A 13,569-nucleotide genomic window follows, 5' to 3' on the forward strand; every position below is an offset into this window, starting at 1 on the left:
ATGTGAAAATTATTTTAGCATGCCTTTAAATAAATGACAAAAAGTTTTTAAAGCGAAACCGAAAGTAAATTTTTTGTACTCGGCATTCATCAAAAGGTGCCCTCGCAGCTTGCAAAATGGCGGGCCTAGCACGCCTGCTCGGCAAACTTACTCTGCATTCTAATACAGGTAGCAACGTCTCTCTTTTTTATATATTTAATGTCTTAACAACTCGTACTGAGCATTTTCAAAGAGTATACCTGGCGATCTCTAAATGCAGTCGCTACTCGATGTACAGAAACCGGCGGCTACGGCCTCACATGGTAGCAGCCGCCAGCTCTCTCGAGGGCAGCGTGTTTCGTTGTGTGTTTGTTATACTGTTTTAAAAGCGTATTTTTATTATTTATTAGGCTGCCTTGCCCAAGCGAGGACTGCAGAATGCCTACTGAAGCCCCCGGTCGCAGTAGCTGTTCCTGTAGACGTCAGAAACACAAGCTTCTTCGTGAAACGTGAGTTGCGTTTAGTTCACTCATATCCTCAGAGGAGGCTATGGTGCACTATTTTAGAGCGAGCACAGTGCGCGTGGTTGATACTGTCGAAATCTATTTTTTTTTCTCCAGTATTTTAGTTCACGTGCCACATGTGAACGCCTGCTTAAAAGCTTGATCGTGTTCCAACTTAGTGCTCGAAACACAGCTCAAAACCGTCCTGTTTCCTAAGCAAACTAGCTCGCTCCACACCACCCATGCTTCTCCGCGCATACCATGAATTTCTGATTAAGCATGTCACCCTGGATTCTTAAAACCGGACTTGCTGTTGTGGGAAGGACAGTTTCTCTCGCTTTCTTTGCGCTTGTAACCTCCTCCTCACATAGTTTATGGGATTGCCCGGAATCAAAAAGTTAAAGGCCAAGGTCAATGACAGGAAATCTCTCTCTGTCTCCAAACTTGTGTGGCTAACTCTAGCTAAAACATCAGCAAGCCACGTAATTTTAGTCAAATGCCTGAAACAAGCATTACTACTATACCAAGACAAACAATGCAAGACAAATGCCGATTATAGTCTAGTCAATTTCTCATAACGCCAACCGTAAAAAAGAAAAAGTTTCTTCTTTGTTTCACTCTCTTGCTGCTGTTGAAATGTTGCTCACTGCTTAAATGCATTGGCAATGTCGAACTGTGTAATTCTGACAAAGTGTAATAAAAGCCAGCAGGGATTCAGTGGTACTGTAGAGTAAAAAGTCACTGGCACAATGTTTATTTTTGCTTGCGGTTGTGCATACACCCGGTAAATTTCACTCAGGCAAAGTGCCTGAGAACTTTTTTCGAATGTCCGCACTAAAAGAAAATGACATGCCTTTCACGTATTTAAACGCTTGCAATACATAACAAAGATGCAGGAAGGCAGCACACACAAGCACCGACTACTTTAATGGAAGATCAGCGCTACACATCTGCAGCAAGAAAAAATAAAGCAGTAAAGGGCACTCATTTTGTTTGTTTGTTTTTCTGCTAGTTTCGACGAATATATGTAAGTGCTTGGTGCGATGGTCTTCTATTAAGGAATTTGGTTATGTATTTTAGTGTACATCTTGCATGTTCCCTCCCTGTGTCTTTGTTTTGTGCTGAAAGTATTTAAGCTTAGCATGGACCAAAGTAGTGCGCTGACAAGTACTCCTGGTTCATGCTTTTAGTTAGCATTGATTTTTATCAGTTTTCAGCCAGCAGAGTGGGAATTTAGGATAGTCTGCTGTCATTTTAATAAACTAAGCCTCTTCTTGACTTGTCCCATGGAAATTCATCATCGTCAGCCTGACTGCACCCACTGCTGGGCAAAGGCCTCTCCCATGTCTCTCCAATTAACCTTGACCTTTGCCAGCTGTGCCCACCCTATTCCTGCAAACTTCTTAATCTCCTCCGCCCACCTAACCTTCTGCCGCCCCTTGCTACGCTTGCCTTCTCTTGGGATCCACTCCGTTACCGTTTAGGATCAGCGGCTATCTTGCCTTTGCATTACATGCCCTGCCCAAGCCCATTTCTTCCCTTGATTTTGTCTAGAATGTCATTAACCCGCGTTTCCATGGACATTGTATGACCTCAGATAAATAAATTTATTTACTACGCAAGCGACGAGGAAGAAATCAAGATATCCATTAACAAATTCAGTACGTATTGCTCTCATGAGCAGAGTTACTGATTGCATATAAATAAATAAATGTTTTACTAAACTTTTCTTGGGTGAAATTAGAATAGACTGCTGACGTTTCTGTCTGGGGTTGTCTTGTGTTTTTTTTTATTATTTATTGTTATCAGGGGGTAAGGGTGAAACTGGGATAATTCATTAACATTTTTGTTTGCTATCGTTCTCGCATTACTGACGTATGGCTTCTATGTTTCAGTCACTGCTGAGCAGCTGTGGAAGGGAGTGACAAGTGTGAGTAATGCCGGTCGCAAGAGGGGCCGAGCATCAGGCTCCTCTCGGAAGTTGGCCAAGGATCTAAACAAGGGCCAAGTCTTGGGAGTTGGTGAGTGCAGAGGTTGCCATGCAGAGCACTGTGATCCCTCACCAACTCTTAATGGGGGTCCAGCGTAACGGTGGACATGGCAAGGAATGCACGAGAGCTTGTGTCGCACGCAATCGCATGGGGTTGTGCCTCTTGTGCAGGTATGTCTCATTACCAGGGCAGTCCACCATTGGATATGCACCTTACAGCTGGTGCAGGAAACTCTTACTGGGAATGAGGCTTGGTATTGATCTCATAATGATTTTCTGAATTCCAGTCAACTGCTAACTTGCGCTGCTATATTGCCACATTGGGCCCGAGGAGAGCATCATTCCATGTCACCTTGCCACCTGCTATTCTGCTAGCCATCCTGGCTAGTTTACTTGCTTATTTATTTATTCATTCATACGTTTGTTTAATCACCTTTAATATGTCAACAGCGGCGTGTGGGAAGGGCATTACATTGACGTGTGGGCATAACAAATGTAGTTCATGAACACATTTTTGAGCTTGCAAAAAGAAGCAAAGAAAAGGTGAGAAATTTCCACACTAGTGATGTAATCAAGGAAAATTCAAAGCTTAAGTGAAAACTTGGGTATCCTGAGGTGCTAATGCAATTATTGCTGGCATCTAGAAGCAGTGGCAAAGGAAACATATGAGCTAGCAGTATTTGGATTGCAGAAGAGCAAAGATATTAGCAGCTGCACTTCAGAAAGACAAAAAGATGTTTGAAGTTTCAGTATTTATTAGCCCTTTGAGCCTGTCAAGGCTTCTCAAGCCAATAGTTTCGATTGGAAGGTCATTCAAGTCTCTCGTGGTTTCAACGAAGCAATAATGTGAGCAAAGCTTAGTTGTCACTGCGGCTGTTCCAGACAGACAGTGGTCCCAAACTTGAGTGCTGAACTGGGACGAATCTGTTTTGGACTGCAAAATTTCCAAGAAGGCTTTGTAGGTTTCCTTTGCGAGTAGCGGTGAGTTATTACTTACTTAAACACTCCCTGATTACTCCTTAGAAATTTCTTATTACTCCCTCACTAGCTATTCCGGGAAAGTGAGTGGTTACTCTCTTAATTTACTCCATGCTGTTGCTTGCTGTGCAGGCAAGGTCAACATGGTGTGGCCTGGCCTCAATGCGCCCATCGTGCGCGGTCGCGAAGTGGTGGAGCGGGTGGAGCTGCCTCCAGACAAAGACCGCGAGGAGCGGCTCATTCAGCTGCGCAACGCCATGCACAGCTTCAAACCACCAAAGCTGACCCCGCTCGAGCGTGGCTGGAGTGGCCACAGAATGCCGGGACGCAGCATCGGGCCTCCGGACCCCATTGGAGACGGTGAACCCTTCATTCCACTTCTGTTTCACTTAACAGCCAGGCCTTGTGCGTGCATGCATGCTTGTGTGCGTAGCATTTCACACACACGCACACCCATTACACTTGCACATTTTTGCATCTTTGACGTTCATCAAAGTCAGCAACTTGATCGATAATCTGAAACGAAAAGCCCCACTTAATGAGTGACAGGTGAGCAGCTTGTACCTTTTGATTTCGCACCTCTGGCTTGAATGGCAATACTTCAAATTCATTCACATTTTGCTCTGCCTGTCGGTGTAGCAAAGCCTGCTTAATTCAGCCCCCGTTAATTCACATAATTAGGTCTGCCACCGGAGTCCTGCCAAAACGGCCATGCAAATCTTTGTCATCAAAGCTAGTTTATTCCGGACAGTTCCCCAAAAAGGCACCGTGTCGAGATATGACATGCTCGACAGGCGACACACACACGCATGCACACACAGACATACACAAGGGATATCAAATTGTTCAGGGCAACTGATTTATGTATATATGGCATATGTATGTTTGTGTATATAGGTGTATACCAGGTGTTTCAGGGAAGGTGATCACTAATTTTTTAAACTGGGTTTTTGAGGTAAATGGGAGATTTTTGCGGCATGGTAATACCAGTGTTGGTGGACATCATAAAACAGGCAAATCATGTTAACTACTACGGTGATTAACTAAATTCTTATAGTTAACTTTGTTAACTGTTACTGATAGACACCTGATTGCAATTAGATTTGTAGCCGACTGTTAGTAATAGCATATCTATAATTTCAAAACGCGGTTACCCTTGGCACTGTGGTTTGACAAAATTTGGCTATTTCGACTAGTTGCATGCACTGGAGCGATTCCTTTGCCTGCTGCATGCTTTTTGAAAGCGCATGTATTTTGATACGATGTAGCCAAATTTTGTTGAGCCACAGCACCGAGGGTAGCCGCGTTTTTGAATTATAAATAGATATGCCATTACTAATGGTCGGATAAAAATCTCTAATTGCAATCAGGTGCCTATCGGTAATAGTTAAAACATAACTATTTTAATTCAGTTCATCACTTTACGAATTAACGTCACCTTCCCTGAAACACCTGGTGCATGCGTGTATCTCTGTGTGACAGCAGCCTTTGTTTTCTCTTGCAGTCACATTTGACTCATTTGACACCATCGTTCTCGAGGTAAGTCACTCTTTCTTTTTATTCGTGTCACAGTATATTCTTGATAGAATCAGTGTATAGTAGGCACTGGTGGACTTGGAGCCAGCCATTCGACTTGACTTCTCGATTTGAAGCACAGTCTTGTTTTGCTGTAATGTAATAAAACTGCATGTTCTTCCCATTGGCTCCATGTCCGGTCACGCAGAGTGTCATAAAAAGAAAAGCATCTGTGCAGTCTCTTTTCATTTGTTCATTTTTGCACCAAAAAGGGCAGCACTGTCCTGTGATGTTTGCCCGCCATGTAATGCGATCAAAATTATAACATGAGGGTTGCTTTTGCTGGTGTGAAACAGAAAATAAGAACTAAAACCACGCAACGTGACGGCTTGACTTCTCAGGAAGGCAAGCACCCCCCCCCCCTTCCCGCCCCCCTTACGAGGGTGCCCAAACTTAAGCCCAGCAGGACAGTATTAGAATTTTGGTTGCAATGTATGACAGCAGCAAAGTTAAGTTGAGAAGGAAAATCCCTCATACAGCCAGCTAGAACAGTAAGTTAACTTGTGCTCAGAGGGTGCTTTTTAAACCATGCTGCAACTCTGTGGCATTGTTTTTCAACACCTTTCTTTCTCTCTGGCAGCTTCGGTTAGTCACTCGAATGACTGGCAATCTTGGCAGATTGCGACGGCACCGTGCCATGGTGGTGGTCGGGAACAAAAATGGTCTTATTGGTATGTCTTCTTGTTTTGTTTCTTATGACCTTAAGGGCACAGGGTAAGCCCTATACTTCCCATGCATTTTAGGCCATGTTGAGGTACATGTTTCTCACTAACTAATAACAGTAGCCTAATAATACATATATCATTGTTTGCCAAATTTTGTGCTCTTTTCACTGAACTAGAATATTTGAAATGTGTTGAAAATTTGATTTTTAATAAAAATTTTTCCGGTAGTACACAAATCTGGCCTTTCTTTCCGCATTTCAAAATTCATAACAGAATAAATGCTCAGTGAAATTGCTTAGTTCTAGTTCAGTAGTTGGCAACACTTATGTAGATGATTGCAAAAAAAAATCAGCCGTCTGTCTTGAAAGGCATTGGAAATAATGGTACCTTTGTAAGAAAAAACACTGTTTTGAGATAATAGAGCGTAAAGAGAAAAAAGATGTGAAAAACCATTTTTTATTCGCAGAAACGCCTCCATAGTAATTGGTTTAATAGCCCCCTGCTTCGTAGTCACTGCCGCCGTCATTTTTTCGCTTTTCGGCTTGTCGTTTTGACTGTCGGGCCTCTTTTGTAAGCTGTCGTGTTTCTCGGTCCGCAAAGTACATGCGCTTATGGTCAGCTTCCCTCAGCCACTTGATGGTGTTGCTCCCTGGGTTCAATCCACACGCCTTCAAAACGTTGGCCCGTGCGATGCTACTATCATTAAATGAAAGAACAGCATCCAGTGTTGTCATCCGTAGGGTCCGAAGCCTAACAAACACATTCTTTGGCGCGCGTTCCCAAACAACATGGTTGAACGACTCATTTGCATTTTGAGTTCGCCCATGCAGGCACTTCTCTAGGAGCTCAGCCTTCGATAGCTCCCTATAAATGGGTTTGATAGCCTCCAAGACAGATGCAGGCAAACTCTCCTTGTGGAAAAATGGCTTGCCCTCTGACTGACTTCTGTTGAAGGCACACCACGTATCAGGTCCCTTTGGGCAAAGTCCATGGCATGGGTCATCGTCTGTGGACGATAAGTGGAAGAAGGTTGCCCAAACGGCCTTTCGCATTTCATCCAGGTTTCCTACATTTCTTTTGATGGCCAAACCATAGTACGTCTGCAGCTTGTCTATTACTGCATCAGTTAGTCGGCCTCGGCCCGAGAGGCTCTTTCCATCAGAGAGTTTTCCTGCTTTGTTTCCTTTTTTTAGCCTTCGTAACCTTGTGCCCATCCTTTTTTGCACGTGCCCTATGCACTCAACCTTGGATATTTCAACGGAATCACCATATGGCATTTGTGCCTTCACAGCCATAAAAGCCTTGCTGTCACCATCTCCAAGGTATTTGACGTATCGAACGCCGTGAAGCTCCTCACACCTGCCGAAAATTTTCAGTGCTCCTGCGACTTCCATTCCACCGCTGGTGCCTTGGTAGTTGCTTTGGCACACCTCTCTATGAAGGGGGTCACTGTTTGTACCCTTGATGCTGCACTTTGGACAACGTTTAGACAAAACCTCCACATCCAGCACTTTCCCAGAGTCTACACTGGTCGCACAGACTATGCCGTTATTGGAAGTATGGCCTCGCTTCTGCCAGCTTCCATCAAGAGCAACTGCGATGTCTTAATCCCCCTCATTCAGCTGCACAGCTTCGTCAGCTGCCCTTTTCATCGACTCCTGAGCAGCAGCTTCGATGTGACCTAGAAGCTCTTGATTGTATTTCGCAAACTTTGTCGGCGGCTTAGGAAGGTTTAGCATAGCACAGAGTATATTTCCTGCAGCCATTCCCTTACCAATGGACCTCAAGGCATACACTAACCTGAGGTTGGCTTCATAGAGGCCAGAAGTAGTTTTCTTCGACGTCTCAAATCGTTGTGCGGCACTACACACTTCACAGTTCAAACTGTAAACGGTTGCAACACCTACCCATTTTGTCACAATTTCGATGAGCTCAACACTTCCACCGCACTCTGCACACACAAATCTGTGTAATTGCGGCACAAATGCCGTCCATGTCCATTAAGGCATATTGGCTGCTGCTCTGTAGCACATCCTCTTCCTGGAAGCACAGAGAAAATCTTGAAAGCTTCGATGTCGAGGAGCTGGCGCGTTCGGCGTTCGGGATCTCATTCGGTCGTGGACATCCTTTTGCTTTTTCACGATGAGCGTAGCGGTTGCCGTGAAATTCACGCCTGACGAAGGCCTTCTTTGCCCTGGGCATCTCAACTTATCAGCAGCAACCAACACCGGCACAATTTACAATACTGATCGAAAGGGATAACACTCGGACGCAGCTGCATGAAGGTTGCAGAAACGTGGAAAAAACGTGCAAAGCGTCTCAGGATTGTCTTGGCTAAAAAAGAGGAGCTGTACAATAGTTTCCAGACAATTTTTTATATGTAGCTGATTTTAGACAAGTTTTGAAATCAGGTGGTGGACTTTTTGGTTGAAAAAATTGACGTTAATCCTGAAAGGGGGCGTGGCCGCTCACTACTTGGTTTCGGAAAAAGCGTTTTTCAGCCGTAAATATGGCTTTCTGAGGAAAGTGCGATCATGGAACATGTGTAGAAAGAATTGAACTTCTAAAATTCCAAAAGAAAAAAAAACGATTTTTTTTCTAATTATACCTTACCCTGTGCCCTTAACAGAAGCAAAAGCAATTCTAGGAAACCTCTCAAAGAGAGTCCTGATATTTGTCGAGGCTGGTCCAGTTTATGGGGTTTAAGTTCTCAAAGCAAGTTCAGCTATGACGGATGCCATAGTGGAAGTCTCCAGATAATTTCGATCACCTGGTATTCATTAACGTGCACTAACAGTGCACAGCACGTGGACTTCTAGCATTTCACCTCCTTTGAAAGGCAAGCGCTGCAGCTGGGATCGAACCTGCATCTTTTTTGTCAGCAGCCGAGCACTGCAACCACTGAGCCACCACCGTGGCTTGAGACAGGATGGAGCAAGAAGTTTTATGTGAGGCGGTGGCACCGGCAGCCTGTTGATGGCTTCAGGTGCTGTTTCAGTGTGGCATGTTCAGTTGAGTCATGGCACATTCAGACTGGCCTAAAAACCAGTAACAGGTTGTACAAGATTGTACTTGCCTGTAAAGAATGCCACATGAATAGCTGCAAAAAAGACTGCCTCTCATAAAAGTTACGGCCGTTGTCTTACCCCTGAGGCAAAAGCTGAATCAGTGTCCAAATTGAAGAGGTTGGTGGCTGGTGTAACCTTCATTCCTGTTGAAAGCAGACTAGCTAGGCATGCTTGTCCTTAAGTGTGTGCAGGCATCGAAGTTGAGGTCATCTGCCCTCACTACTTGCATTCCATTCATTCCAGGTTTTGCAAGTGGCAAAGCAAACGATGCAAGAGCAGCATTGCGTGTGGTATGTGATCATTCTCATCCACAGGGAAATGGGATACCGTGGTTGTAGCTTACTCTTTGGTGTACATCAAACATCTATTCAAAAAAAGTAGAAACAGTCGCTATTAATGCCTAAGGTTTAATGGCATTCACATAGTTTTACTTGAACGGCACGTAAAGCCCCTCTTTGCTCTTTATTACAGTTTACCAGTGTCCCTCCCTCATTCTCAGCACTAGTATTTTGTCAGCACTGCTTTGCTTACCCAGGCTCTCGCACTGCATGTGCTTCTGTCACACCATGCAAACTCTTGCTGTACACTTTCTTGGACTAGTGGGACTAGTGTGGGAGGTGTAAAGGAACTGGGCAACTCTCTGCTGACCACTAGTACTGCTGCTGAGGAATGCGAATCTTTTTTCCTGCATTCCAGGCCAAGAACAAGGCAGTTCAGCGGCTGAGGTACATCGACAGGTTCGAAGGGCACACAGGTGAGCTCTCAGTCTGTCCCTGTGTGTTCACAGCTTCTCAGCCCTGTGCCTTTGTGGCTTTCCTGTTTCCACCTGTGCGCGACCTTCACAGTGTCTTTCCTTTCCCATGCCTCCAACAGTGTTCCATGACTACTTTACACAGTATGGACCAATGAAGGTCATGGTGCGGAAGAAGCCCAAAGGTTAGTCACCACCGCTTTTTTTTTCCTTGTGAAAACAGGACAAAAGAATGCCAGTAAGGACCGTGACTTGCGTTGTTGCAGGGTACGGCCTGGTGTGCCACCGGGTGTTTAAGGAGATCTGCAAGCTGGTCGGCATTACAGATTTGCATGCCAAACTCATCGGCTGTCGGGCTCGCTCAGTCTCCAACCTTGTTCGTGCCTTCATCCTCGGCCTTCACAATCAGGTGACACTTTCCTTATCCGTCACCTTGGAGTCACCTGAGCAGTTTTCAAGGCACGACGATTCCATTCCGCAGACTGCAGGCCGTAAAGGTGTAATGGCTGCCGTTGCTTAATGTTGCCAGCATAACTTTGTCATCAGTGTTCCAGTGCATGTTGTCCAAGTAACATCCCTTCTGGTGTTCCTCTAAAATACACATGGGTGCTCCAAGTTGCGCTGTAGGATTTGCAAAAATTCTCCTTTCGTTTTCTTTCAACTTTGTAGTATTGCTTGCACTAACTCTGCTAGCTACACAAGACTGTTCAACAGCAGTAATCATGCACAAACCAGGGCCCATAAGCTAACTTCAATCCCTTGTTGGATCAAAGCACTTGCCCCTTGGCTGAAGCAACACCAGTTACAGCACTCATTTCAGTCCTTCAGTTCAAACAAAATGTGCAGTCACATTAACTGCACCATAGGGAAAGAAAACTGAACCTCGTGTCAGTTGTGAACGACTTTATCAAACTAAAAGCACTAAAACTATAAGCCTTAAAATATAGTTATATGTGCTCATAAGATCATTATTGCTTCAATAAAATACATCAAATTTTTGGCCACTGCTGAACAACACGGGCAATTGTTTCAGAACTGTGAGGTCTCCAAGACTCTCAGTACTGTAATTTCCCATCTGCAGTGTTGGAGGCCATGCAGCGGGAAGAATCTCTGAATTGAGCAAGCTTCAGTTGCAAAAGTTACTTCACTATCTTGGCGATTGGTCTGGCAATACTTTCAGTTTCACCTGAGCACAGCGTCTGCTTCCACTACTTCAGCCGATAAGTTACCGCTTTGAGGGGTCATTCGTTGGGAGATCAAAGGTGGACCTAGGATGTGGGCTCAGGCCCTGTGACCAGCTCTGCAGCGATCACATGTGTGCCCATTTTTCCTCTCTAATGCAGAAGACACACCAGCAACTGGCAGACGAGAAACGTCTGCACCTTGTGGAGTTTAAGAACGAGACTGACAACTACCCCCGTGTGGTGGCATCTCCACGGGACGGCTGTCGCACGGCTGCCGAGATCAACGCCGATGAGGAGCTCGACTTTGACCGGGTTGTTGGAGAGGGCCGTCTGCTGAGGGTGAGTGTGCCAAAGCGGGGCTGGCTGAAGGCATGGAGGAGGCTGATAAGAAACCTTGAATTGGTGACAGCGTAACCTACTTGGAAAGCAAGACGGCAAAGGTAACATTAAGGAATGAATTGTAGCAACATAGCATAGCGGACCAGTTGGTATTGCATCTTGACAGAATGAAACAGCCCTACTGAAACGAAGGACCAGGGAAAGGGAAGACACGTACAAGCATTGAACTATGGACTTCGACCAAACCGTGCTCCGGGGTCATTTGTTTTCTATTCATTATGCAGTTAAAAGGAAAATCTTGAATTTTTGCCAGAGCTGAAGCAATCAACCAGGGCCTGCAGGATTCACAGTGTAGACTCTCCGTTATCTTTTAATAAAGGAAAGACACAGTAACTGTCCACCTTCAACTGCACTGTAAAAAGAAAAAAAAAAGGAATGCTGACTAGAAACTTCAGTTGCGAGCCAGTGTTTGTCTTTTCAATCGTTCATGTTTCTGCACTGTTTCCTTGTAATCCTTGAATTGTTAAACCATCTTATGTAAAAAAAACATGCATTTTGTTCACTCTTATAAAAGAATACGGAAAGCAAGCATCCTTAGCGTGCCTCTGTTTCTGTGGGGAATCATCTGAAGAGGTTTTTTTTTTTCAAATCGAGAAAAGATTTTGCAAGGGACTGTACTTCCCCAAAGCATTGTATCTATGGCTACTTTCTCATGGCATGAGGAGATGCACCCTTATACCAGCTGCCACTCGCCCAGGAATCGCTCTCATGGTGAAAAGGAGGACTTCCCTGATGTTTTGTGTGAGCAGAGTGCCAAGCAGGTGCTCATGTTTCGCGCACGGTCCCAAGGTTGGCATGTGCAGGTTAACCTTGCGTCAGTCACATGGAGTAACAAATGTCCCACAGAAGTTTGGGCGAAGGACGCCACATGTAAACAGGCGGCCAGGACTTGCCGATGCGAAGAGGGTTTTAGCGATTGAAGGATTACGTGGCAGAAACGTGAACAGGTAAGAGGGCTAACATGATAGCTGGCAACTGGAGTTTATAGTCTTTTTTTTTTTTCTTCCCCCTGAGGTGCCCAAGCAGTTAATGCACCTGGGGGCTAGACTGCCTGATTTTGCTTGGTGAAAGCAGGCCCCAACATGCAGAGCCTTGTTGCTAGACATGTTAGTAGTGGTTTCTAGCTAATGCCATGTCCTCTCATTCATTGTTCCGTGCATTCGTAATTTCTTTGCACACAGTAAAAAATGAGGTAACAATGTCGGGTAAGTTGAATCACATCAGCAGCTAATTAGCATTTACGTGGAAGCTAAATCTTGTTTTTTTTTTTTGTACACTAGGACCCGCCAAAGTTTGAGCCCTGGTATATAAAGGGTAACCCCAAGGGCTGGGAAATTCACCTCAAGAAGACCGACCCCTTTCGAAATGCCTATGCGACCCGGCTGCACCTGATACACCGGTACGGCAGTCTCTGCAGCTTCGTCAACCCAGATGGCTGGGATGTGGTGAAACGCAAGGACAGCGACTCCTAGTAGCATTGCAATGAGTGTACAGTCTGAATAAAAGAATACTATAGGATCAGTTCTTTTTCTGTCTTGAGTTGTATGATGTCATTTCACAAGCAGCATGCAGAGATGGCAAAGACATCTTCCTTGCTCAATTTTTAGGTGTTCTACTGGGCTAGATCTCTTAGACTTTGGCAGTCAAGTCACATAGACCAAAATTAACAGCACGGGAAAGGAAACAACTACTGTTATAGATGCAAGTAGTGTGCGGTCGGGGTTTGTGGGCAGGACGTAGCACGATTCTTCACTTTTGCTGTGAATCGGGAACTCAGATGCTTGCATTGCTTTAATTATTATTATTCTTCTACAATGTTTAAGCAAGAATTATTATTCTTCAATGCTTAAACATTGTAGATTTGTGAGTGTTTAAACATTCTTAATTTGGACATAAGGTCTACATTATAACAACAGTGCAGACGATGTCGGAGCTTTTCTTGCAACAATTGCAGTGATGCTCTGGTTGAGGAATTTTCACTTTTTCAGGGAAATTTAGTAAAATTTGGCAGAAAGGGGATTTTTACTGTTTCTGGGAAAGAGCCAAGATTGTCCCACTTTTTCCCAGTTGACACGTTTTCAAGCTGCTAAAAAGAATAAAAACTTAAAATAGGAATTAAGGATAGGGAATAAGGACTTAAAATTTGATAGTGAAAAATCACGAAATAAAGGGACTAGTAGAAGAGCACTTTTATCAGGGTTTTTAAAAACTGGTGATCAAGTTCATATTGATTCTGACTAATGGCTTAAGCTGCAGACTAAAGCCTAAAATTTGTTTTGCATCTCGAGCATTTGATGCACAGAAATCAGAAGTGTTCATCACATGTGTTTTTCTCAGGCGGGTGAGGGTTTGTATGCTGGCACTCGTGCAGTCTGGGATGAATGGGAAGCACTGTGCATATACATCGACATAGTGATGCCCGTCGACGACTTCTTGGCACGCTGTGTATAAAAAGTGATAAATGGTTATCTGTGTCC

The 13,569-nt window shown here is 44.5% G+C and overlaps 1 protein-coding gene across 1 annotated transcript; it reads left to right on the forward strand.

The window, feature by feature from the left end:
* The first annotated feature begins 88 nt into the window (after positions 1-88).
* mRpS5 (mitochondrial ribosomal protein S5) lies at positions 89-12,613 on the forward strand. The gene is made up of 12 exons (XM_077665421.1): positions 89-168; positions 390-488; positions 2,378-2,503; positions 3,583-3,810; positions 4,955-4,989; positions 5,606-5,696; positions 9,002-9,048; positions 9,455-9,512; positions 9,632-9,694; positions 9,776-9,918; positions 10,853-11,032; positions 12,373-12,613. The coding sequence occupies exons 1-12, from the start codon at positions 117-119 to the stop codon at positions 12,562-12,564; spliced, it is 1,314 nt and encodes a 437-aa protein (XP_077521547.1). The 5' UTR covers positions 89-116; the 3' UTR covers positions 12,565-12,613.
* Positions 12,614-13,569: the final 956 nt, after the last annotated feature.

This window comes from Amblyomma americanum, chromosome 5 (assembly GCF_052857255.1).
Source record: "Amblyomma americanum isolate KBUSLIRL-KWMA chromosome 5, ASM5285725v1, whole genome shotgun sequence".
Lineage (NCBI taxonomy): Eukaryota > Metazoa > Arthropoda > Arachnida > Ixodida > Ixodidae > Amblyomma > Amblyomma americanum.

What these genes read in the sequence shown, in the direction of transcription:
- mRpS5 (XM_077665421.1), top strand. Translation starts at nt 117, where the DNA reads ATGGCGGGCCTAGCACGCCTGCTCGGCAAACTTACTCTGCATTCTAAT. An exon ending in TACTCTGCATTCTAATACAG is followed by an intron (nt 169 to 389) that starts GTAGCAACGTCT and finishes ATTATTTATTAG; the next exon opens with GCTGCCTTGCCCAAGCGAGG. An exon ending in CAGGTTCGAAGGGCACACAG is followed by an intron (nt 9,513 to 9,631) that starts GTGAGCTCTCAG and finishes TGCCTCCAACAG; the next exon opens with TGTTCCATGACTACTTTACA.